Here is a 25,113-nt window from a genome sequence, read left to right as displayed (position 1 = left end):
CTTAAATCGATTAAATGATTTATAGTTCTTTTCATTGTACATGCGTTAAGGTGAGAAATACTTTTATTATTTTACTATATTATATTGGGACTTTCCAAACTTTTATGGACGAATACCCGCTTTTAAAAACAGTAATTTCTCACAACTCATTCGCTTGTAATAAGTATTAAAAAAAAACAAAAATTGAATACGAAATATCCCTTTACTACTTTTAAATTAATATTAATATTTAACGCGACCTACACTTTGGGAATTTGTGTGTTATGACCTGAAATGAATATAATATAATTAAAATACAAAAGCTTCAAATATTAATTTAACAACATAATTTTTGTTACATATTAATGTATACAAACATATCACTGGAAATAAATATAACAATTATTCAATAAAAGCATGTACTTTTAATTTTTAACAATCATTACAATATCTTACATCAAAAGAAAATACATGCTATATTTCTTCATATTATATTCTTCATCAAAAATTAAACTCTTTCAAGATTTAAATAATTATTCAAAGTTAGTAAAATAATTTCTTTAGGTAACGTTGGTCATATTGCAAGTAATTCCTTTAGATAAAATAAATTATATTTTGTAATACATTTATTTGTTCATAATAATTTTCAAAGTTGTAATCAAAATCTTGAAGAAGTTTTCTGGTAATCTTACTGGAAATGTTTACAATCTTTTATACCTAAATAGTACATTGTATGTACTCATAGCATTATGTTAATATCGATTATAATTAACATAAGATAAACCACAATATGTAAATTATGTGACTAACATTAAGTAGCTATTAATTCGTAATAAATATTGACAATAAAGAATGTTAAAAAATTGCTAGAAAAATATTTCTTACAAAAAAAATTAAATATTTATGATCCTTTTAATTTGTTTTTCGATAAAAAAAAATGTTCATGATATATAATATTCTTTAGAATTTTGTTTTTATTTAAGTTCTTTATATAATTTACTCAAGGAAACATTTTTCTTATTTAGTTATTTCATCTATCTATAATTAGACTGAATTTATTGCAATCTAAACAATTCAAGTATTTATACAAAAAGATTATGTGTATCTTGTAGTGTATCTGAAATTAATCTTAAATTATTTTAATTAATATTACATTAATTATGTTCAAGTATTGTTCTCAGTGTATTATACTTTATTCATAAATGAAAGGTATCATTGTTTGTTTACGAAACTTTTCATTGTTCTCAGTTACTTACAATTATAAACTACGTAATGTACGTAATCTATAATAATTACAAAAATTACATAAATTAGAATTAAGTATCATTACTAGAACATAGATGCATGAAACGATAAATATTTTCCTTTTGGAGAGCATTTCATAAGAAGATGACAAAATGTAAAATTACTAATATACTAATTAAACATTTTTAAACCTTAATGATTCATAATAATACGCGAATGATCAAAAGATGCATTTATTTAATTATGAAAATTTTAATTGTATTTAATTGGTTTGTTTTTAACAAGCATCACAGAGCAATGTACAGATTATATGTTAGTACATCACATATATATATATATATACATATATATATGAATGTTCTGTATTATTAAACATATACACCAATTTATTATATTATATTTTTCATTTAACGCGATGCCACATTTATTTCAATAAAATTAATGTTTTTAAATAATTTTCTTCTTTCGATGAATAGGAATTGTTACACGTTTGTACTTATAATGTAGGATGAGTGGAAAGTGATTCATTTTCTACAATTTCCTCTAATTCATTATCTGCATTTGAAGACAAATGTTCTCTTTGAACTAAGGAACGCATTTGTTCTAATACTTGATGTAAAGAGTCTGATCTTTGTTCTAGTCTATCATTTAAAGGAGTAGCATCACCACTTGCTGTGCCACCAGCTGGTGTTTGTGGGGTGTTACTTGGTGGAACTAAAGTATTTGTTTCATCACCTATACCTAAAAACGTAAAATTATATTGTCTAAATAACTAACATTAACAGACAGGAATTGCAGAAGTTTTATGCATAATGACAAGACTTTTTAAACATTATACCCATATTGTCACTCGCAGGACTAGCTGGCCTTTCTGCTCCCCTTATTTCTCTAATGATTTCTTCATCCTGATTATTTAATCTTAAACCTGCTACTCCTTTTTTGGGAACATTGTATAAATCGCGCTTAATTCTCCTTCGCCTAGAAGGATCATTTCTACGTAACTGTAGCATGGAACCAAAGTCAGCGATATAAAGAAATCCTGCAATTAATAATTCACAATTCCGTTTGCCTTGTTTATATGCTGTTTCTAATTCAAGACTTGTACGCTGATCATATTGCCACCAACCTGTAACAATATAATTCAAGATCATACAAGTTCCATTTTCCTTTAATAGAAAAGAGTGAACAAAATGTAAGCTATGAACAATAAAAGCATTTTAGTTAAGGAATTTGCAAAAAATATAACTAATTTTTATTCTTTTAAGACAATAAAATTCTTATAACTTTTACCTAATATAATATTTTACATGAAAATTGATATTGAGTTTTGTATAAGACTACACATAGTTTTATAAATTTTAAGATGAAATGTAAATGCATTTAAAGACACTTTATGCCAATTATCTTTGTAGGTACACAATACAAATATTAGTATAATATTTCTAATATTCCTAAAACACCTTTGCAAGGTGCATCTTTTTTATCACCCTTGATGGTTGATTTTTTCTCTATTAACATTTATTTTAAAAATCAATTACATAAAGCATGCCGCAAATTAAAATTTCACATTGGGTGCTACCAAAGTTGTAAATAGTCCTCAAATCCCAGCTGATTCTTGAACTGTATTTTCACCAAGCTATGAAGGGGTAGGATATAAACTTGTATACTTCATCACATATTTTTAATGAATAATGAAGTCATCTATTTTTCTTTTAATATATTAACGAAGTCAAATTGATTTATTATTTACAATATGTTCTATGTTACTGTACAAATAATTTTATTTCATATATCCTTGAACATGGTACAAATGATATGGGTACTAGCTGGAAGAAATATAGCAATTTCATAAAAACTGTAGTATGTTTAGCGTGACCCTTGTCAGTGAAGTATTAATTCTGTCTATGTGTTCCAAAATAAAAGGTATTGAAGGAAGCAAACAGTATTAAATTCAAGTAACAAATTCTATACTAATGAACATGATTCCAATTCAGTATTGTTTTTGTCAGTATTATACAACAGGATTTGTAGGTGCACTTGTAACTGACCTTTCTCTGTGTAATAATACAAATATATTCTACCACTTGCTTTATAAAATTGTATAATTTTTATGAAAATATTTATCTTTAAAAGTGTGAAAAATCAAAATTCCATGAAAAAAGGATAAAAGCAAATCTAATTCAGATCCAATCAGTATGATCCTCCAACTATCAAACCATTAATCTATGGAAAAAAATCCATTTAATGACTACTCAATAGGGATATCATTTAACAGAGAACTTAGAATTGATTTAAGTAGATCCTTATATTTGTTCCACCAGCTATGTATAAACATTAAGTTTAGAAATTGGAATATATCTACTGTTATCCATGCATTTGCTGTAATATGATTACAATCGCTTAAATTTTATATATTTATACCACTCTTTTAATTTTCTTTATTTTATACATTTAACAAAATCATTTTATGTAAAGAAAGATACTCTACCATTTCTGCCTTCATAAAACCACTGGTATTCCTCTTCAGAATGTTCTGATTCCTTTAGTGCTTCGTCTACATCTACCAATTGTGGTCTGTCAAGGAAATCAGGAGGAATTTCTTGACGGCACATAGGACACCTTTTGCTTTGATTCGCAACACCTTTGACACACAGGTAACAATATACATGATTGCATGGCAATCTTGCGGGATATATGCATGGCTGAAGACAGACTGCACATTCAGGTACTGTTGTTGAGCCTAGTGAACAAAAATAAACAATTTTGGCATTATTATATTTCATACCGTTTTAATACAATTTTATTAAATCCTCTTTATATTTTATACTCGTCTTAGTAAGAAAAAATCATGCAACTGCAGAAAATCACTTCTTTCAGTTGAGATATAAATCAAAGTGAAACTTTTCAGACGTTTACATATTTTTTTGTGATTACTTTAAATCGAGTGACACGTTTCGAATGAAGTACTATCGAAACGATTAGTATCAAATTGTCAATGAATAGTCGATGAAATTCGATACAAATGCATGATTACATATTTTTTAAATAATTTAGACGAATATATACCTTCCTTTTCATCAGCCTCTTTCTCTTTATCCTTAAGCGTGTTGTCTGTTTTGTCTTGCGAGTTGATTTTCGCTTGAGCCATGATTATAAACAAAGTTTAATTTCTCATTGAATAAATTTAAGGATTGGATTTTTAAAAAGTAACATAATTCATGTTAACTGAATCAACAAAACATGGAACAGAATGATAACTCTAAGCCACCTTCGTTGTTTACAACACAGCAGGGGTTCTGAGCTTGAAGAATAGCGTAATCGATATATGAGAACCTTTTAAACGATAGCTTACTTCGCGGCAGTGTGACCAGACTGTCGCCGTCGACGCACTGCACTCATCGAATAGCGATCACAATTCCGCAATACCGCATGAGGGATTTCCGACGCATGGGCAGACTTAAGTTTTTCTCTATAGCTTTAATTTTATGTTTATTTACAGAATTTATCAAATTTTATTACAGAATAACGAATAAAAATGACAAACTCGAATTTCCCCACATGGATTCCAATTCGAATTAAAAAAATGTTGAAACTTCGAGGATATCTAGGGCAATATTTATACATATGTATAACTATTGAAGGATTATATTCTACAGAATATTACATTTTATTAAAAGAAATAAGGAAAAATTCTCTCTTCTTCTCAATATACTCAATTTTTTTTTATAAAATCATGAGATCAGCTGTTCAAGATCAAGAAGTTGCGCGAAGTGCTACTGCTCAGCTCTCGTATAACCCAGTCTCGTAAGCTCGTAACATGGCTTGTGCGGTAGATCATGTGAATCATGTATCCGTTAGACGGCGTCTAATAGACGTTAATGAAGTTCGTCGTTACTAGTGTCGCCGTCGATGTACTCAATTATGCCAGATCTGGCCACATTGCATGCAACGTCTATTCTATATCTTGTCTATGGTTGAACTAATTAAACGTTGTAATCAATATCTCGGTCGGTAATGAATTCGTACATTTTCAGTTGAAGCACAACACTTGACATTCTCACTGTTCTTGTAACCTAAAATAGAAGTATGCATGCGATATAGAAAATATCTAAATTGCACGATGCTTTGCGTTTAATGCAATAAAACGTAGGAATTCCCTAAAGAGCAATAATCTGGGTGCTCTCCAATTCCAATTATAATGCTTCTACACATAATATTCGGATTTCGAACGTTATTGGCAATACAATAGGGCATAGGGTAAGCTGAAGGATACCAACGGTGATAAAGTAATCGATAAAATTAGTAGTTAGCATCATTATGATGAAATTTACATGCCGTATTATCGAGTTTTTTGCACAAAGTAACATTCTATCGAATATTGTTCTGCGTACATTTGTAGAATTCGTACGATAAATCTGTTATTTTGCGTAGAGTGAAGATAAAGGAACGGGGAATGCACAGTTTTCAAGATGTGACTGTAAACAAATGTCAATTCAGCATATTGCGAAGAAATATAAGTTACAGGCCACGCTAAAATGAATGATACAGTGTGTTTTAATATATGTTTGCTAAACTGAAGCTTTTACGCATTAATATCATAAATAACAATCTACAGGATTGGTGGTTAAATGAGTTGGAAACATTAATTCGCGATAATATTCACCGTGTCTGTTGACAAAAGTGAGTATTGCAGTGTGATTCAAACGGTACTGATTAATATTACGTTCTATCGAACGTTGAATGTTTTATTGAGATACAATTTATTTCTAAACATAACCTTTATTATTGGCAGATGCGAATGAAAGATTTACGGTTGTATGATTATAAAAGTTGTCGTGTATATTGATTACAGAGTATCACAATGCCTGGCAAAATAAAAGTTAAAGTACTAGCAGGGCGTAATTTACCAGTAATGGATCGTTCTGGCGATACGACCGATGCATATGTAGAATTGAAGTTTGGCAATATAACGTTTAAAACGGATGTGTGCAGAAAATCACTGAACCCTCAGTGGAACTCGGAATGGTATAGGTTCGAAGTCGATGATTCTGAACTGCAAGACGAACCATTACAAATTAGGTTGATGGACCATGACACATATTCTGCAAATGATGCCATAGGCAAAGTTTACATAAACTTAAATCCATTGTTATTACCTGGAGTCCCTCCTACCGTTAAAAACATTTGGACGCTGGAGGCAGCTATGAATACAAATACTGGTTCACAGACTGGTACGTATGTTACTCGCGAATAATGTTTAAATAATTTTAATGGTGTCTTAATTCACTATAGGTTCAGTCATGACCGGATGGATCCCAGTGTATGACACCATGCACGGTATTCGCGGCGAAGTTAATATCATAGTCAAAGTAGAATTGTTTTCTGATTTTAACAAGTTCAGACAATCCTCGTGCGGAGTACAATTTTTTTACTGTAAATATATTTATTTATAAGCAAAGTATAAGTAATTTTCCATAACAGATATATTGTGTAATATTGTTTAGCACCGAATATACCTCATGGGTACCATACTCAGAGCATACACGGTTTTGTAGAAGAACTAGTTGTTAGTGACGATCCTGAATACAAATGGATCGATAAAATAAGAACACCCAGAGCCTCGAACGAGGCGCGTCAAACGTTATTTTTTAAACTTAGCGGAGAAGTGCAAAGGAAAATTGGGTTGAAAGCATTGGACCTTGGTGGAAACGCCGTTATCGGGTACGTTAGCTCGTTATGAAATTGTTACTGAATAAATTATAAATTTAGAATGTTTTAAACTGTCTCCTTAAATATAGATATTTACAAAATTTTGATCTGGAAGGTGAATCTGGTATCGTGGCTCGAGGTATAGGTACTGCAGTTACTCTTGTAAAGTTACAGGACACGTTAAACTTGCCATCCGACAATATTGAAGAGTAAGTAGATCGTAATGCCTTTGATTTTAATGTGCTTAGCCTGTTCTTTTGTGAACAACTTGTAGAATAATTATATTCTAAAATTATAACATCGATTTAAGTGCTTTTTGACGTGACAAAATCAGTAACACTTCAGACATTATGCTAGTGTTCTGTGTTGTGAGTTATAATGCTGAATTACTTAATCAAGTATTGAAATTTGCCTGCACATATATTTCTGTAGGAATATGTGATTCTTTACATTGATTATTATTAACAAAATGCATGTAACAAAGATTTAAATATTAGTTTCTGATAAAAGTTTTGTAAGTGAAACCACATTTCTTTTCATTTTACAAGGAAGGTTTTGTTCTATTTTGATAGCAACGATATTAAACATGTTTTTATTGTTCTTTTTTTTTTCGAGAAATACTAACATTGAATAGATAAATAATGTATTAATATACGCTGAGAATATATCAACGTGTACAGGAGGGTATTAATTATTGAAACTTTATGAAAAAAATTGTGCTTCAACTTCTATGTACATGGTGTCCTAAAAATGATGAGATATTACTGTTAAATTCCTTAATTTTTGTAATCTTATCTTCCGTGTCTCGCTTACGTATCGTTTATTACTAATTTCGATGGAAAATTTAATTTCTCGAAGCTGCTGCTAATTTAAAATTACAGAGTACAAAAAAATGTCTGTAAAACAGTACAGCAATATTTAATAAATTTCTAATTAGCTTATCATTTTTCTAGGACACCCGGTATATAGAAGCTAAATTGAGGTCTGATGCGCGTGAATAGAAACCAGGACGAAATATATAGAAAACGGAGCACTGCGATATACTGGAAGTAACTATAGGTACGCTACACGCGTATCCAACTTTGATCGTTAATAATTTGATCGATTAATGACCGATTATATGAATTATCCGAGGATTGTGCAATTTCCAGATAATTTTCTTTCGAGGATTAGATACATTTAATTTTTCTAATTCTTAATCTTTTCTATTTAAAAATTTCCAGTATTTTAGCCCATGCCTTGTTTTTTTAAGAAATGTGGACAAACAGTACGAAGCTATAGAATTTAAACTTAGTCACTTTGGTAAAATTTTTATTTTTACGATTCAAGCTTTCGAAGAGTAACGTTTTTATTATAGAATTTCAATGCGTGAACTAATAGATATTTTTCTATTTACCCGCTTGCATATGTTATATAGGGCATTCTTTTCACAACACAAAGCACAAAAGGAACGTACAGGACTCGATGAGAGTATGCCGGTATATCCCGTTACTCCCACGCGTATCCCCGATCCTTTTATGACAAATACGAGAGTCATGCACATAAAAGACAATTTTCCACGTCGTTTAAAGTCTTCAAGAAGCCCTAAACGTAACGTGAAAACGAGCGAACATTCCTGCGACGAATCGGACGGTACAAAAGCCATCGAAATTGTACCGAGGACGAGCAGCTTGAATAAGTCTCCGATCTCTTCCGCGAGTTTGTCCGAATCGGTAGTTCAGGACGCGTCTATAAGAATGATGTTGGCGTTGGAGGACGAAAGGGGCGAGGGCAACAAAGGTATATTGGACGTACGTATGAAAAATATAAAAAAGTTGTTCGGTTCGAGCGACACGGAAATAAAAATGACCAGTTCACGCTCGAGCATGTCTACCAAATCGACTAGGTCTTCTATCGTGAGTTTACGTATTCCAAGGAGGAAGAGCGCGTCGAAGAATTATAAAGTTACAGAAGGTATAGCTGCTCTTTTGATCAAATCTCTGCACAGCATACCTTTGGAGAATGTCAATGAGAGTCGCGAGTCCCCAACATCGATTTCGCCGTCTAGTAACTTAAACGATGATTTTGAACGTTTTGAACATCAAAATGTTAATAGTCAGGACAATCAGGAAAGTCAGTGGAGAGGAGAACAAGTCGATCGCGACGATGAGACTCGTGTTGCAAAAGCGCAACCAAAGAAACGGTACGATTCCTCGTTCGAAGAGAACACACCCAGTTCTAATGGCGTTTCGGACGACTCTTCGATAAATAGCGCCAATTACGATATCCTGCGCGATTCGAAGTTTCCGAGCGATGTTGCGTTACACGTGAACAGTAAATTTGCAAGAATAATTGTCAGGGCTAACAGTTTCCCTCCATTGAAAATGAGGTCGTCGCGAATAAAATTGCAAAGGACGGATACAGAAACGCGACCCCTTCACGAGGAAAGCACGCATCTGCTCGTTAAATATTTATCCATGAGTGAAATATCGTCTTATTTTAGGTACACTATAGACTCGCAAATTCATTCAATGAAGAACTCATGCTCCACGATTGACAAAGCAGGAGAAAGGGAGGAGATTATAGAAACGATGACTGAAAATGTTGCTTCCGAGATAGTCGAACCGTCGTCAGAATTTGGTAAAAGCATTGATGGTGGTGTGCAAAGCGAACGAAAATATTCGCAAGATTTCAGAGAACCTCTCGCGACGAGCACACCGGTAGACATTCGTCTTCCTTTCTTCGTGGATGTTCAAGAAGAGCCGTCCAAACAACGCAATGAAATTCGTCTGATAGAAGACAATATGGATAACGTAAACGACGATGTGTCTTCTGCCGATGGATCTGTATTATCTGTTTCTCCGTACATACTATTGCAAAATACAAGCGACACGGAAAGAAAAGATAATAATGGAATGCTCGAACAGATATACAAAGAAGAAGGGTTTCCTTCCCTGCTGGAAGAGAGGAGTGTTCCTCTTACAGATACTTTTGAGAACAAAGAACGCTTCGACAAATTAGAAGAGCACAATGTGCTAAAGTTTTCCGCGTCGACGCATTCGTTGCCGTCGTTGGAGCAATTTCAATTTCACGCGTCCGCGGAATCCAATATACGAGAGGACGTGGACCACAAAGTAACCACAGAGTCGAAAACTTCGTCCAGTATCGAAAGTTTAATACAGTCTTCGTGCAACGACTTGCACGACACGACGCATAAAAATAGACAACGACGCATGCTGGATTTGATTAGAATAATCGATACAAAGATGATGGAACATCCGGAAGGTTCTACGGAAGTCAATGGTCGGTACAGAAGGAAAAAAATGTACAGAAACGTTAACCCTAAGAACCTGCACAAAAATCTACACAATCGGTTCCTAAGGAGACGTCTACAAAGTTTCAGACGTACAGAAGTCATAAACGAATCCATGCCTGACACATCCTCCTATAATTCCTCTCTCGAGAGTATAATCACTAGCGATATGTTAATTAAATCACGCTTACGTAGAACAGCCGAGTCATTTCGTTCAAAGCGAAGCTTCCCCATTAAAAGATCCGCGTACGATTCAATGTCCCGTGAAGCCACTGCCAAGGAATTAACTGTAGATAGCCAGAGCAGCGATTCGATTAGAGATAATGTTAGCTTAGAAATGAAGGAACTAAAGCCAACGGATACTAACCCTTCGATATCATCCACCTCCCTAGATCCTGCAGTGCATAAGAGTCATAGCATTTGTAATATAAGAGAGGTATCGAATAATGATGAATTTACTAATATTACTAACACTGCTAATATTACTTACAACTCGTGTGTGCCCCATCCTTCTCCCGATCACAGGCAACAGGACGAGGCATCTTTAAGTCCGTCTTATCCACTTCCGGCTGTTCCTTCCGTGGTCTCAAAAGTATGTCAGTTACCAACGACCAAGGTACAACCCACTGTGTCGTTGCATCGAAGGTCCAGCGATTCTGACTTGAGCATTACCCCGAAAGGTGAGTTGCAACAAGCGCATATAAATCGCAGTGATTAGTAGCAGATTAGTGTACATAAATTAAGCTTGAAACGACGTATTTACACTTTTACTTTTAATTCGTTGCCCAAATTTTAATTTGGTCAGGTAACCGACGAATCGGAATTATAATTACATGTTTGTCTTGTTCGTTGCACACGAATCAAATCACGGATGCCTCATAAAGTGAAATAATACCTGGCAAAGAAGAAATTCACGATGATTCCACGTTGTTATAGGTAATCATTTTTGTTATATTTATTATATTTCTTTGCCTGTTCAGGGGTGTCAGTGATATTCGTAATTTAAAAACGTACGACTACGGTACGAGTAGTAAAGATATATTCTCAAACAAGGAATCACTTTATGAGACATTCGTTTATAGAAAAGATATTTGCGATGTATGTTTTTATAAATATGGTTACATTTCTTCGTTTTCTTCTTGGTAATAACAGCAAATAATAATGCACGTTGTAGGTAATTCTCTGGGAACTAATGATAGGTCGATGACTGGATTCTTGAAGACGTCGACCGCTGTGATAAGAACCATGAATCAGGATGCATTTGATATGTTAGAATATCCGTTTATCACTATGCAACACTATCCGGCAGGATTCATTTTACACATCGGTAAGCACTGATAATCCTCAAACTGTTGATCGATAGTTGGCATTTGAACGTAAATAAGGGACCTCGTACAGATCTTATGGAAAATGACCCCTGGTTAAATTAGCTGAACTTTTGATATGATGTAGTTCATGATGTCTCGATGAAAAGTTCCAATGAGTCCAAGCTCATAAATTGAACAGTTTCCGAGATACGGGGGATCAAAAGTCAATAATAGTGCGCCTTATTCTAGACTGTTGTATTTCTTTCTTAAAATAACAGATTTATTTATAATAACATACAAAAAAAAACTTAACCAAACCCTTAACAAATATGCAACACTCTTTCTTTCTTCCCAGTCTCTTTTGTTCTGCATGACTCCTTTGTCTTCTCGATACACACAGTATTCCCCTCACTCATCATCACTACCAACCTCACTCAACCAAATCATCACCGATGTCATTCACAGGAGCTTATCCCCTAACAAAGACTACCACGTTTGAGCATATTTGGGTGTAAGAAGCACTGTTGTACACTGTCCATTTATTTGACCCCTTAAAACTCAGTAGTTGTACTGTGGGCCCTTAAATATTGCCCCTTGACCCTCTGACCCTCTGACCATAATATCTGTGCAGGGTCCTTTGTCGATAAAAATATTTTGAAAAAAAACTGTGGTGCCACTCTGATTTTGATGTTTCACGCGTTTCCATTGCAAAATTTAGTCATAGTGTGTGTATATTGAGACAGGTGGCCTTGTAAGTTCAAGATCGGTCAAGTTGTTAGAAAGAATTAGTAACTTGGAAGAACCTGAGAGTCGCGATGCTTGGTGGAAAGAAGTCAGGATGGAAGTACGATCGCACGCGAGGGCATTGGCGTGTAATGTAGTCATTGGTTATAAAGAAGAAACTAGTATTTGGTAAGAATTGCGATACACACTTTCTATTACAGTCGAAACGCTCTGTACAGTGAGTAACTTTAATATTCGGACACTATACAATTTTTACATTATTGCACTATTATTTTATTCAATACGAAGGAAAAAAATATTGAATCCAAAATTACATTACTATATAAGGTCTAGTTAATAAAAGTATAAATTTTATTTATATAATTACTAACGTTTATTAAACATTCTATTTTAAACAAAACAATGTCTGGTTTTAACGTTACAATAATATTCGGGCACTTTGGAGGCATGTCCAAAATTTTTCGTTGGCCTCTTTGCGGAATAGATTCTATTCGGTCTTCATACTTAAATCTTTTAACATCTCCCAGTGTACTTTTACTCATTTTAAGCATTGCTGCAATTTTCCTAAACGATTCACCTTTTCCATTGTGAAAAATGACAAGTTGGCGTATGTTGTATGAAGTGTTTCTCTTACGTCCCATTATTACCAGTGAACTTAATGAATAACTAAACACAACTAATTTTCTGATACTTGAGACAGTTTACGCAGACTGTAATGTTTATAAACATACCTCACAATTGCATTAAAAGTCATACTAGCTCACGCGAATTGTTACATGCCGAATATTATTGTCATGTTAAAACTGGACATTGTTTTGTTTGAAACAGGATACTTAGAAACTGTTAGTAATTATATAAATAAAAATTATGCTTTTATTAATTAGACCCTATACAACAGTAATGTAATTTAGAATTAATTTTTTTTGTTCTTTATCGTGAACGAAATTACAATGCAACAAAGTAAAAATTGTTTAGTGTCTGAATGTTAAAGTTGTTCACTGTATATTTGTTTTCCATTTTCTGAAGTATCTTATTTGCCCGTTTGTTTAATCGCAGCGACGATGTTTGCGTGTTGAACGCGTACGGTACAGCGGCGGTGATTAATCTGTACAATCCGAGTCAAGACACGGACAACGTCTTCATCGGTAAAGGACAATCGGGTACGGTCGTGAACCCAGCAGAGGTGGAACGCGATAAAACTCAACAGAAACCGATACCCGTGAAAGCGGAGAAGAGCGAAACAGATACGTTCGTGCCAGCTACGGCTCATCAAATCGGCAAAACGAGGCACATGTCGGAGAGCAAGGATCACGAGGTTCAGTTTCAATGCAAATGCAGTCTTTGTCACTTGCCGTACAACGACGTGAGCGTTCCGTTCCGCGTGAACGTTTCGAAATGCGCTATATGCAAGCGCGCCAGGGTACCGGACGTGATGTTCACCACCATAGAGCTACCGGAGAACGTGTTAATGACGGGACGAGGATGTATCATACAAGCGACTGCGTGCAAGACCAAGAAAGACCTACGCGGGGAACTGAACGCCAAGGAGATATCGGACTGCTTACCATTCCTAGAGTACGAGTTACATAGTTTGCTTTTAAACAAATTGAAGGTCAAAGGGATGAATGCGATATTTGGCTTGAAGCTACAGGTCTCTGTCGGGGAGCGATTGATCATTGGCATGGCCGTGGGCACCGCTGTCTTTTTAACCGCGTTGCCCGCCCCCTCGATACCGCAAATCGCGTCCGGGAACTCTTGGCCCAAAGAGGAGCAATTAGCGAAGATTCAAAAGACTCTGGTCGAGACTGTCAAAAAGAACAGAGAGTTCTATCGTCTGAAGCCGGTTGGCGTAAGTGTTCTTTTGTTCGTTCTCAAGAATCCTTGATCGTTGATAAACGGTTTATTTGTTACAGGACGTTGAGAATGGACGAGTCACAACTTCGGACACCGACGAGTCGGACGAAGATCTGCCAGATTTAGATTTTAATGTTGGCACCAGAGACGCCTGCGTGTTGGAGGTAGATGACATCGAGGACATGGACAGAATATCGTTACTGATGGACGACAGACCCCCGGACGATTTCCACGTAGTAAATACGCAAATTATTCCCGGTCTCGACGAATTGGAAATCGTAAGGAATTTGCAGATGTTCACGCAAATTTCGAGGACAAAAATACCTGCTGGACAGGTCGCTTCTATGCCCTCGAAATATTTCGCCAAGTTACTTCAGGTATTATATTTTATATGTTCGATTATTATTCGTAGAAAGGAGGCTTTCTTATTCAAAACTCTATTAATACGTTGTTCTAGTCGGTGTACTTCAAGCTGAGGAGAATGATACCCTGTGCACTTTGTGATATGCAGTTTAAATTGGCACTTCCTGAACCAGACGAGATACAATTCACGGTAATCGGCATGGCTCTTGGACTCGGAGATCCCGTAAAAATGAACAAATGTAAAAAGAAGGTAATCAGCCATTCCATGAGCAAGGATCAGGTCAAGAAAATAGGTAAACGATTCAATCGTATTGTATTTCATTACGACTAAAATAATTATCAGAATATTTAGCGTTACGATTCTGTCTTTATACCGCGAATACTCATCAGAATGTTCCCTTTAGACGATAGCGATATGATATTCAACCTTGACGTGGACCACGGTGAAATTTCGTCGGATAATGCATCCAGTATTATCACGGTGAACTCCTCCACTCTTATTAACACACCGGGATTGAAATCCAGAACCCGTTCGCCGTTACGGACCAAGATTCATGCAGCGCATAAACACAAACACGTAAATCCGTTAAAAAATAATATTATGAAGCTGTTTAAGATCAAGAACGAGAATACTCGAAGAATACACGTTACATAGTATATAATCGAAGTCGATTTATATTTTATAGGTGCCTTTAAAAGGAAGATACGGTGTGGATATAACGCCTCTATCTTATTTGCCAGGCGGTCGCATCGAGAGGTACTTAGGGAACTTAAATTTCTTCTTCATTCGCGAAAGCACGTCTATCAGAGAGGTTTGTTCAACACGTCAGAGCAAATATTTATCTTATTCGAATGTTAATAGAAAATAAATGGCAATTGAAATCGGTGAAAATTTTTTGCCCACGACAGAACGGCGGTTTGAGCGGGTTTACGCACAGTTTTGTGATGGAGGTATTGGCGATCGTTCGTGCGCACATTACGGCCCTGGGTGGCAACGCAATGGTGGCATTTTTCATGACCAAGTGCGTGCTTCTTCACAGCCCCCATAAAAATCAGGTAGGCTTTTGTAATTCGTTAATTTATGAAATTCTATACTTTCACATAAATTATTTACCAGCGTACAAAATTTTATTAAAAATCTTGTGTTCTTTTCGTTTAGTCCTGTTACCCACATATTCATCGCGTTAACTGTTTAACCTAAGTAACCTAACCTTAACTGTTTAAGCTTCTACTGTTTCTCCTGTGGTACATGTGTCGATGAAATTTTAGGGTCAGTGTCTGATAAATGTCGGCGGGGACGTGGTGTCTGTGTCGTATTTCGCTAACGAGAAGCACTGCGGAACTACAAATTGCTGACCCCAGCCTCCACATTCTGCACCGCCATAGCTGCAATTGCACGCCGAGAATCAACGTCGGAAATTCGATTTCTCGGCAAACGTCGTAAAACGTTTTGGACGAACCGTGACTCATTACCCTGTGATAGGATAGGGCTTGTAAATAATCGAATTTTTTTAGCATAAGTACCGTAACGTCTGATAAAGCTCACGTATGTTGAATACGTAAATTTAGTAAAATGGCTTCGCGTAACGATAATCGATCCATCGTATCGCGTGACGCACATATTTCGAGGAACCGGTTCTAGGGACACGTTTAAAGCGTTTTAAAACAGCTTTGATGATTAGGTGCCTTCAGAATTGCCCATAACGTTTCCGGACAATTTTTTTCCATCCAACGATATAACCGTTGTTGCATGCCATTGTTGTTACAGACGAACCGTGTGATTCAGGCATCCGATTGTAGCTCAATTTTTTCTTTTATCCGCAATATCGAATGAATATAGTTGCCCCTTTGAAGCGTTACGTCGAATTTTGAGAATTTTGTTCAGGATGTTGCAATAAAAGTTTTAAGTTGCGGAGGCGTATGTGTTCGAATAATTATTTTCGATATCTCCTCGAGGGACGAAGTTTCGTTGCGAAAAATTTGCTGAAATGTAACAAATTGATGTTGATTTCCTTTGAAGCGTGACGACAATTAGTGTTAATGGCCTGTGAAAAACGTAATCTGTCGGTAAATATCCAAGACTCTAACGGATCGAATCGTTTCTAATTCTGTAGATACTAGGGTAACGAAAAGCTACAGAAGCAATCTGAAAATAGAGAATAAAATCAAATTTCGCGATCACTACTTTTTCAGATTGTCGAATATGTTTTTCGTATTGAAATTACACGACGCTGTACATTGCGAAAGTATTGGATAGAGTACAGTTTTCGAGATACATTGTATATTGGATTGTTATGCGTGCATGTTTGATCTTTTACATTCTGTTGTTTGTTGTTATAAACTTAGTGATCGTCATGCGAGAACTAAACTGCGTCGTGAATGTGCATTGTAAAACGAGTTTGCGTTTTATTTTTACACGATCGTTATTCTTTCTCCGTTGAAATGTGATCCAATAAAATTATCGTCAAAATAAATTGTCAGTTTTTTCTTCGCGAAGATAGTTTTTATTCGACAAACTCCAACCAAAGGTTCCCGGTGCGATTCAAGCCTCGGCAAGAGAACATTCTAGTCTGTCGGAGAAGAGAGTGTAGTGTAGTTTATATAGGAAGCTGAAGATTTTTAAACGAGAAAGCAATTGGCATTTAGATTCTTTAATAAGATCTCTGTTCATTAATATTTATTCCATTTATTTTAAACTATATTTATATTAAGTTTGACGAATGATCGAATGACGTATATAATTTCCCTGTTAATGCAAATTCGATTTAAAGCGATATTAAAGAGAGAAAAAAAGAAGAAACCGAAAAGCATGCCCTGACTAGATATTGACTAGACCTATTGTACTTATCGATCTTCGACTGTTTTCGTTATAAAAATACAACAGACTTCAAGTAAAGCGGGATAACTCGTCCAAGTTCTTGTTACATTGTCTGAACAATTTATTTGCGAGAAGAAGGTAATCCTTTCGGTATTATTTAGCCAAGAGACAGTTAGGGAGAAAATACAGTTTTTTTCAGCTACATCGAGCTCCGAAATAAATCCGAAAATATTCTTTCCTAGCTAGAGAATGGGGCGATCGAGTGATAAAGACTTTAGTTGTTCAATATTTGAGTGTAAAGCATAATTCGTTGTGGCGCCTAGCGACGCCTTCCAAAGCGTAGGAAAACATGATCGACGTCCTGTCTTTTCACGCCGCTGTCCAATAAGGGGATGCTTTCATGGAAACCTGTGGACCATAATAACGCGATTGTTAAGATTCACAAGTCACGTGGCTTGACGTCAAAGGGTATAGCCGAATAAGGGGGTCAAATGTGCCCCCAAACCGAATGGAACGAGCCCGGGGTCATTCGATAGCAAAAAAAAAATAACCCATGTGTGCAAATTTTTAACTTGAAATCTCGACCGTGGGGGTAGTAATGGGGTGAAAACGAAAATCATGTTTTTGAATTATTTCTCTTGACCTATTGAGTAAAAAAATGTAAAAAAATTCAGAGACATTTCGGGTACCGGGGCACATACTTTGGGAGATTTTCAGATTTTTTGATTGAAGAACCAGGTAGTGAAAAATAAAAAACAGCAAAAAATGCCGAAAAATGCCGATTACGTATTGAAGGAGGCCCGGAACTACTTTTATACTTTTACAGTAAACAGGTATTACTATTACTATTACTCTCAATTTTTTTCAGATTTTTCATTTTGGTGCGCCGCAGTGAAAAAAAATAAAAACCGAGTTTTTCCTCGTTTTCTGCGTATTAGAGTAACTTACACGTTGAATTTTTATGCATCCTTCAATATATAAGTGTTTTGTAGACTGTTTAATGTTTCTACACTAAGCAGAATTACATAACAATTGAAACAAATAAAATAAAGCCAACCGTTAAGCGCAATATATCCTAGAAAATCAACGATATTTTCAACGGCGTCGATGGGGCAGTTGGTAGAGTGTCCGACTGCTGAACCGCTGCAAGTTTTTTACCATAGGTTCGAGTCTCTCTTCTGGACTTAGGATTTTTTTTCCTTCATTATTTTTTTTTCAAATTCTAACTATATAACAATGCTTTATATTATTTATAAATGTTCTGAAAGCATTTTACAAATATTTTAACCTGAAATATGTATAAATATAGTTTTGGAGTGTTTTTTTTCGTTTTTATTTTTTTGTCAACCACGATTATTGTTTAACATCTCTTACACTGAAATTAATGTGAAATGTTAGTTTTCAAATCTCTTACCTTTGACTACTGTGAATGGATCGGAGCAGAAGATTGTATATTGGCTTACTATTACTTCTTCTCGCCCTTCGATCAAGCAGATCTTTCCTTCTTTTTCTCTTTCTTTGATAAATATGAATGTTTGCTACGGCTTCAGTATCTAACGTAGACATGTAAGGGCCATTCCACGCCAAATCTATTAACCCACTCTCTGCCAATTATACTTTTTTCTAATAAACCCATTTTTAAGTACCAGTTTGATCGTTTCATGCTTATTTTTGAACGGGGAAAAATGATTAATTGTCCTACCTGCGTTACGAAGGAAATAAAGGTTCGTTGGGTGAGGGCCCAGACCGTTCAGGTCAATGGGTGATTGTCGCGTTCAGGTTCCACAATGTATTTATGATACGTCAATTACTATTGTGCACGGAGGAGCAAAGCACTGAAAACATGTACTGAGGATTAGTTATCCACAGTAACGTTTTAATGTCTTCATCCGTTTTTTAAAAATAGCGTTGTAGAGGTATTCGTACCGTAAACTCTAGTGCTGAAAATTCCCAAATGAGGATTTTAGATATATCTAGAATTTATGGCTTCACTGATTTTAGTTCTTTATAACTGCTATGGGCAATAATAGTGTCAGTTTTCAGTGTTTGGAAAAGAGTCACAATAGATTTATTTTTTAATTACTCAGTTCAGGCTACTATATGCGATGGGATTTATACATAATTATTTGGCATGGTCCGTAGAGTGTGGTCCTACAAGTGTTTCCATTATTTTTAAAACCAGCCAGTAAGGAAAGGATAATTGTTCACCCACCAATAGGAACTCAGGTTTTTTAAAATTCGGAAATGCAACCAATAACCCACTATTTCTACCCTCACCTCATCCCTTCCATTAACTGTACATGGGAAATCTTCTTTTAAGCAAACGCGTGGAAAAATTGTCAGTCTTGGTTGAAATATCAAACATAACGGAGTTCCGTCGAATGATCATTTTGTCTTTCACGCCAGTGACTTTATTATTAATAAGTTGTTTCTTAAAACTTTTTTGTTCGTGTGCATTCGTTCCCTTTGCATTTTTCAATATGTCTAGTAATAAAGTACAATTTGTTGGAAGGAAAACCTTGCGTGTTAAGTGTATTCGTTGTCATTCGTTAATTCGTAAATTGACTGGTCAGATTAAGAAAATCAAGACGGAAGCTGAAGCAGTACTGTTTTCAACCAATCTTAAAAGAGCAGTGAGTATAGGTGATATATTGTGTAATAAGTGTCGCGTTTATATGCATAAAATAGTACAAACTACGAATGTTAGTAATTCTCCAGAATTTCTTCAGCTTGGAGAAACTTCAACAGAAGTTTCTTCTTCTGTAATCGAAACTTTTTCTTCGGTCAGACCCCCTTTCGTACTCAAATCGTTTTCTTTATTTAAATCTCATTCTGCAAGTGGAATGTTTTCTTCCACTGAAACTATTTCTTCAGAAGTACCTTCTACCTCTAGCGGCCTTCCTTTAGTCGATCTTCACGTGAAACTATCTCTTCAGTAAAATCTTCTTTATTTCATGTTGTTTCAACTGAAGTATCAAACTATCCAATATCTTTACCGGGATCATCTTCAATCAGGATATCGTCACCTGAAGAATCCATTCAGCAATCTTCTTCAGAGGAATCTCCCTCTACATCTACTCCATCAGTCTCTTCCGTGCAGGATTCATCGTTTATTATGGATATCACTAGCGTTGAACCAGTCGAATCACAATTTGTGGAAATGCCATTTTCTAGAGTCATTTCAACACACAAATATTGCTTCGTTTGTGGATCTTCAAAACCTCTCATTAATGTACCAATCGAAACTAGACATCAAGTATTTCTCATGAGAAGATTATATGTTCCTAAAGGAAATCGGTGCTGTTTTAACCATTTATTTAAAAAACGTTTATTCCACGAAGATATTTCTAACTTAAGAGTACATTCTAATAGTAGTATAATCGATGCTAAAGAATTACGCGTTTATTTTGAATATCTTTCAGTCAACAATACTGCACATATTAAAGATAAAGTAGGTGATTTTACGCTTTCCGAAGAACAATTAAAAGTATTTACGGGTTTAACGTGGGAAAATCTATTACAACTTCGCGAAATGATGACCTCCTTAAGAAATTCTGAGCAGCGAACTATTACGCAAGCCATTGTTGTTTTTTTACTGAAATTACGTACCGGAAATTCAAATAAAATGATAGCTGCAATTCTTGGAATAGAACGCGAACAACAAATATCGGATTTTTGTACATCTGTTTTAAATTCATTCGAAAAGGATATACTACCATTTCATTTCGGATTCGCGGCCATTTCTCGAAATAATTTGATTCAAAATGAAACATCATTCATGCTAAACAATTATATAATTTAATAGACCAATTGGCACTGATTTTTGATGGAACATATATTCGACATGAGAAAAGTTCAAATAATGAGTACCAGCGAAAATCATATTCCTGTCAAAAAAAGGTACCATTGTGCAAACCTTTTACAATTTGCACAACAAATGGTTATATAGTTGATATACTTGGCCCCTTTTACGCTAACCAAAATGACGCGGAGATTCTAAAGATTGTTTTGAAGAATCCAACTGGTTTATCAAGTCTTTTAAAATCAGGGGATATTTGTATTGTTGATAGAGGTTTTCGTGATGTGAAATTAGATTTAGAAAATCGCGGTTATACAGTTTTGATGCCGGCTTTGAAGGGAAAGCGTAACCAGCTCACCACAACAGAATCAAATCAATCGCGTCGTGTTACAAAAGTTCGCTGGGTAGTCGAAGCGATACACGGAATTCTAGGACAAAAATATAAATTGTTACATCACCAGTTGAGCAATAAGTTACTCCCCAAAGTCGGTATATTTTGCAAAATAGCAGGTTATCTCCATAATACGTTTGGAAAACGTTTGAATTCAGATGTAGGGCTTTCTAATGAAATAGTAGCGAAAATAATATCAGAAGACAGTATCGAAAATACATTAGCAGTGGAAGTAGAAAATAATCATTGGAATAGGCGAAAATCTCTTTTCAACCTTTCAGCTTCCGACATTCTTGATTTTCCGGAATTAACAGAACAAGATTTAAAAATTCTATTTACGGGAACATACCAATTATCACAAGCCATATCGTACTTAGCAGAAATTATGGATGAAGATAATAATATAATTGTTCGTTGCCTTAAGCAGACAAAAATATTATTAAATGTGAAGTGAGATCGCGTCACATCAATAGTAAAACATATAGATGTTACATTAACTACGTACCAAATTCAATTGGTTACTCCGGGATTAAACGCTATTGTTGCGAATGTGCGAATGGTAACCGTACTGTCGGTTGCTGTTCACATGTCGCAGCAATAATTTATTATTTATCGCATGCTCGGTAGCTTTCACGAATTGTACGTCCTGCAGAAATTCTGAGTAAATTATTTAATATCGAACAAGTAAATCCCGTAATTAACGTCGACAGCGACCAAGATTGAGCCATGCTTTTTTTTATTTCCAACACTTATGTCCGCCATTTACTCTCATCCGATCCATGTGATCACTTCTAACCCATCCTTCGCCTTTCCTGATGGAAGAAGCCCACCACCTTCCCGTGGTTTCCATCGAGCAATGATACTTCATTCAAAAATAAGCATGAAACGATCAAACTGGTACTTAAAAATGGGTTTATTAGAAAAAAGTATAATTGGCAGAGAGTGGGTTAATAGATTTGGCGTGGAATGGCCCTTACATGTCTACGTTAGATACTGAAGCCGTAGCAAACATTCATATTTATCAAAGAAAGAGAAAAAGAAGGAAAGATCTGCTTGATCGAAGGGCGAGAAGAAGTAATAGTAAGCCAATATACAATCTTCTGCTCCGATCCATTCACAGTAGTCAAAGGTAAGAGATTTGAAAACTAACATTTCACATTAATTTCAGTGTAAGAGATGTTAAACAATAATCGTGGTTGACAAAAAAAATAAAAACGAAAAAAACACTCCAAAACTATATTTATACATATTTCAGGTTAAAATATTTGTAAAATGCTTTCAGAACATTTATAAATAAATATAAAGCATTGTTATATAGTTAGAATTTGAAAAAAAAAAATAATGAAGGAAAAAAAATCCTAAGTCCAGAAGAGAGACTCGAACCTATGGTAAAAAAACTTGCAGCGGTTCAGCAGTCGGACACTCTACCAACTGCCCCATCGACGCCGTTGAAAATATCGTTGATTTTCTAGGATATATTGCGCTTAACGGTTGGCTTTATTTTATTTGTTTCAATTGTTATGTAATTCTGCTTAGTGTAGAAACATTAAACAGTCTACAAAACACTTATATATTGAAGGATGCATAAAAATTCAACGTGTAAGTTACTCTAATACGCAGAAAACGAGGAAAAACTCGGTTTTTATTTTTTTTCACTGCGGCGCACCAAAATGAAAAATCTGAAAAAATTGAGAGTAATAGTAATAGTAATACCTGTTTACTGTAAAAGTATAAAAGTAGTTCCGGGCCTCCTTCAATACGTAATCGGCATTTTTCGGCATTTTTTGCTGTTTTTTATTTTTCACTACCTGGTTCTTCAATCAAAAAATCTGAAAATCTCCCAAAGTATGTGCCCCGGTACCCGAAATGTCTCTGAATTTTTTTACATTTTTTTACTCAATAGGTCAAGAGAAATAATTCAAAAACATGATTTTCGTTTTCACCCCATTACTACCCCCACGGTCGAGATTTCAAGTTAAAAATTTGCACACATGGGTTATTTTTTTTTTGCTATCGAATGACCCCGGGCTCGTTCCATTCGGTTTGGGGGCACATTTGACCCCCTTATTCGGCTATACCCTTTGTTAATAGAAGTTTGTAACTCTCTGCTAACGTAATATTATAACTGCTTAAAGTTCTTTAAGCTAGATTTACTAACTAAACTAAGTAAAATGGTGGTTTTCTCTTTGATCAGAATATAGAACAAAGTGTTTACGGTTTTGTCTGCCAAACTGTGTTAGTACATTTTGTGTGTAAGTTTCAGATGCACCTGTTATGCGGCTTTCTTTGTCATCGATGTAACTCTCCATTTCTGAGCCAAGTTCGTATATCCTGGAAAGGGCGGCGCAGACTTTGCGGATCCTCGGAGGAAGATCGTCGAGGAATCCAGGGTTACACTGTGTCGGCAGACCCGCGGAAACGTTGTTATAGACCATCGACATGGTTGTCAGCGAAATCAGCATCACGATAGTTGAACCCATCATTGTTATCCCTGGGAAAAGGAACGATATTAGTAATTTAAAAAACCGTGCATACATGAGCGATTCTAGAGGCCAAAATAAGACGAAAATCACGAATACCAATTCGTTGATGGAGGCTTCGTTGAGAAGTTATAGAAACATTTCCGGTCACACGGCATATTTTCGATAAAGAATTTTTTTCTCGAAAGTACGTGGAATTTCGGGGGTATGTGTATTCACCAAACATGATTGTAATTGACCGCTGCAACTAAAAATAATTTTTCCAGAAGGATTTGGAATTTTTTAATTTCGTTTAAAAATTTGACCAACTACTCGAATTTTTTTCTCGAAAGTGCGCAGGATTGTCGGGGTATGTGTAATGACCAAAAATAATTGTAATCGACCTCTGCAACCGAAAATAATTTTTTTAAACGATTTGAATGTTTTTAATTTTGTCGAAAAACACACCTTGTCGAATTTTTTTTCTAGAAAGTGAGTAGGATTTCGAGGGTATGTCTATTCATAAAAAATGATTGTAATTGACCCCCGCAATCGAAAATAATTTTTCCAGATCGATTTGAAATTTTTTTTTTCGTCTAAAAATTTAGGCAGTCGATTTTTCTTAAAAGTTCGTTTTCCAGTTTTAGTAATTTTGTTTGACGCCCCACAGAAAAGTTGTGTAATACTTTTTTGTAGGTACCTACGAGCTCTACTTCAGAAAAAAGTTTCATTGAAATATATTTACTATTGCAGAAGATATGGCTGTTTGAAAATTGGACCATTTTTATGGAGTTTTTCCAACTTTCTGTGGTCAAGGAACAACTTTTTCAATATTGTTAGATTTTCTACATATTCTTCACCCAAATACGCGTAGTTTGCCGTAAGAAAAATTAAAACCCTCCAATCCGTTCAGAAGTTATGACGTTTTAAAGATACGCAAGAAATTTTCGAGTGAAGGAATTTTTTTCTCAAAAATGTTTAGGATTCCGAGGGTATGTCTATTCACCAAAAATGATTGTAATCAACCCCTGCAACCAAATATAATTTTTTTAGAACAATTTGAAACACATGAAATTTCAGGGTAATCATTCATTCATGATCAGACATTATGTTTTCGGTAACGAATTTTTTTCTCGAAACTGGGTGGGATTTC

The 25,113-nt window shown here is 35.1% G+C and overlaps 3 protein-coding genes across 7 annotated transcripts; 1 reads left to right on the top strand and 2 right to left on the bottom strand.

The window, feature by feature from the left end:
* Window positions 1-1,647: 1,647 nt before the first annotated feature.
* On the bottom strand, window positions 1,648-4,526 carry LOC122397335 (E3 ubiquitin-protein ligase RNF146). Its single transcript, XM_043396458.1, has 4 exons — window positions 4,291-4,526; window positions 3,713-3,964; window positions 2,063-2,350; window positions 1,648-1,965 (listed from the first exon to the last, which is right to left on the bottom strand). Exons 1-4 carry the CDS (start codon window positions 4,370-4,372, stop codon window positions 1,721-1,723), a joined length of 867 nt encoding a protein of 288 aa, XP_043252393.1. The 5' UTR covers window positions 4,373-4,526; the 3' UTR covers window positions 1,648-1,720.
* A 501-nt stretch (window positions 4,527-5,027) lies between these two features.
* Window positions 5,028-16,935, top strand: LOC122397259. Of its 5 annotated transcripts, none has more exons than XM_043396316.1 (16): window positions 5,034-5,481; window positions 5,656-5,904; window positions 6,077-6,455; window positions 6,517-6,657; window positions 6,729-6,945; window positions 7,023-7,142; window positions 8,351-10,905; window positions 11,400-11,552; window positions 12,276-12,444; window positions 13,333-14,125; window positions 14,190-14,507; window positions 14,588-14,786; window positions 14,898-15,070; window positions 15,180-15,305; window positions 15,403-15,549; window positions 15,763-16,935. In XM_043396316.1, the coding sequence occupies exons 3-16, from the start codon at window positions 6,086-6,088 to the stop codon at window positions 15,847-15,849; spliced, it is 5,568 nt and encodes a 1,855-aa protein (XP_043252251.1). In that variant the 5' UTR covers window positions 5,034-5,481; window positions 5,656-5,904; window positions 6,077-6,085; the 3' UTR covers window positions 15,850-16,935. The 5 variants fall into 5 exon arrangements, with proteins under 5 accessions (XP_043252253.1, XP_043252251.1, XP_043252252.1 ...); XM_043396317.1 differs by having other exon boundaries at window positions 5,034-5,584; XM_043396315.1 differs by having other exon boundaries at window positions 5,034-5,904.
* Window positions 16,936-17,398: 463 nt separating this feature from the next.
* Window positions 17,399-24,121, bottom strand: LOC122397357 (myosuppressin). Its single transcript, XM_043396480.1, has 2 exons — window positions 23,771-24,121; window positions 17,399-17,719 (listed from the first exon to the last, which is right to left on the bottom strand). Exons 1-2 carry the CDS (start codon window positions 24,036-24,038, stop codon window positions 17,631-17,633), a joined length of 357 nt encoding a protein of 118 aa, XP_043252415.1. The 5' UTR covers window positions 24,039-24,121; the 3' UTR covers window positions 17,399-17,630.
* Between the last annotated feature and the right edge of the window lie 992 nt (window positions 24,122-25,113).

The sequence above is a fragment of the Colletes gigas genome, unplaced genomic scaffold (genome assembly GCF_013123115.1).
Source record: "Colletes gigas isolate AHSC1104 unplaced genomic scaffold, ASM1312311v1 Colletes_gigas_Sc00009, whole genome shotgun sequence".
Lineage (NCBI taxonomy): Eukaryota > Metazoa > Arthropoda > Insecta > Hymenoptera > Colletidae > Colletes > Colletes gigas.
The sequence above is the reverse complement of the archived record's forward strand: the minus strand, read 5'-3'. Positions and strand labels throughout refer to the sequence as shown.

Bases quoted from the DNA above. Each gene is read 5' to 3' on its own strand.
- LOC122397335 (XM_043396458.1), bottom strand. From the start codon at position 4,372: ATGGCTCAAGCGAAAATCAACTCGCAAGACAAAACAGACAACACGCTT. The intron at 3,965-4,290 runs GTATATATTCGT...TTTGTTCACTAG, and splicing joins AGAGGCTGATGAAAAGGAAG to GCTCAACAACAGTACCTGAA. The intron at 1,966-2,062 runs GTATAATGTTTA...TTACGTTTTTAG, and splicing joins TCCTGCGAGTGACAATATGG to GTATAGGTGATGAAACAAAT.
- LOC122397259 (XM_043396316.1), top strand. From the start codon at position 6,086: ATGCCTGGCAAAATAAAAGTTAAAGTACTAGCAGGGCGTAATTTACCA. The intron at 14,126-14,189 runs GTAAGTGTTCTT...TATTTGTTACAG, and splicing joins ATCGTCTGAAGCCGGTTGGC to GACGTTGAGAATGGACGAGT. The intron at 14,508-14,587 runs GTATTATATTTT...ACGTTGTTCTAG, and splicing joins ATTTCGCCAAGTTACTTCAG to TCGGTGTACTTCAAGCTGAG.
- LOC122397357 (XM_043396480.1), bottom strand. From the start codon at position 24,038: ATGTATGCACGGTTTTTTAAATTACTAATATCGTTCCTTTTCCCAGGG. The intron at 17,720-23,770 runs GTGCATCTGAAA...TATGGTCCACAG, and splicing joins CAAAGAAAGCCGCATAACAG to GTTTCCATGAAAGCATCCCC.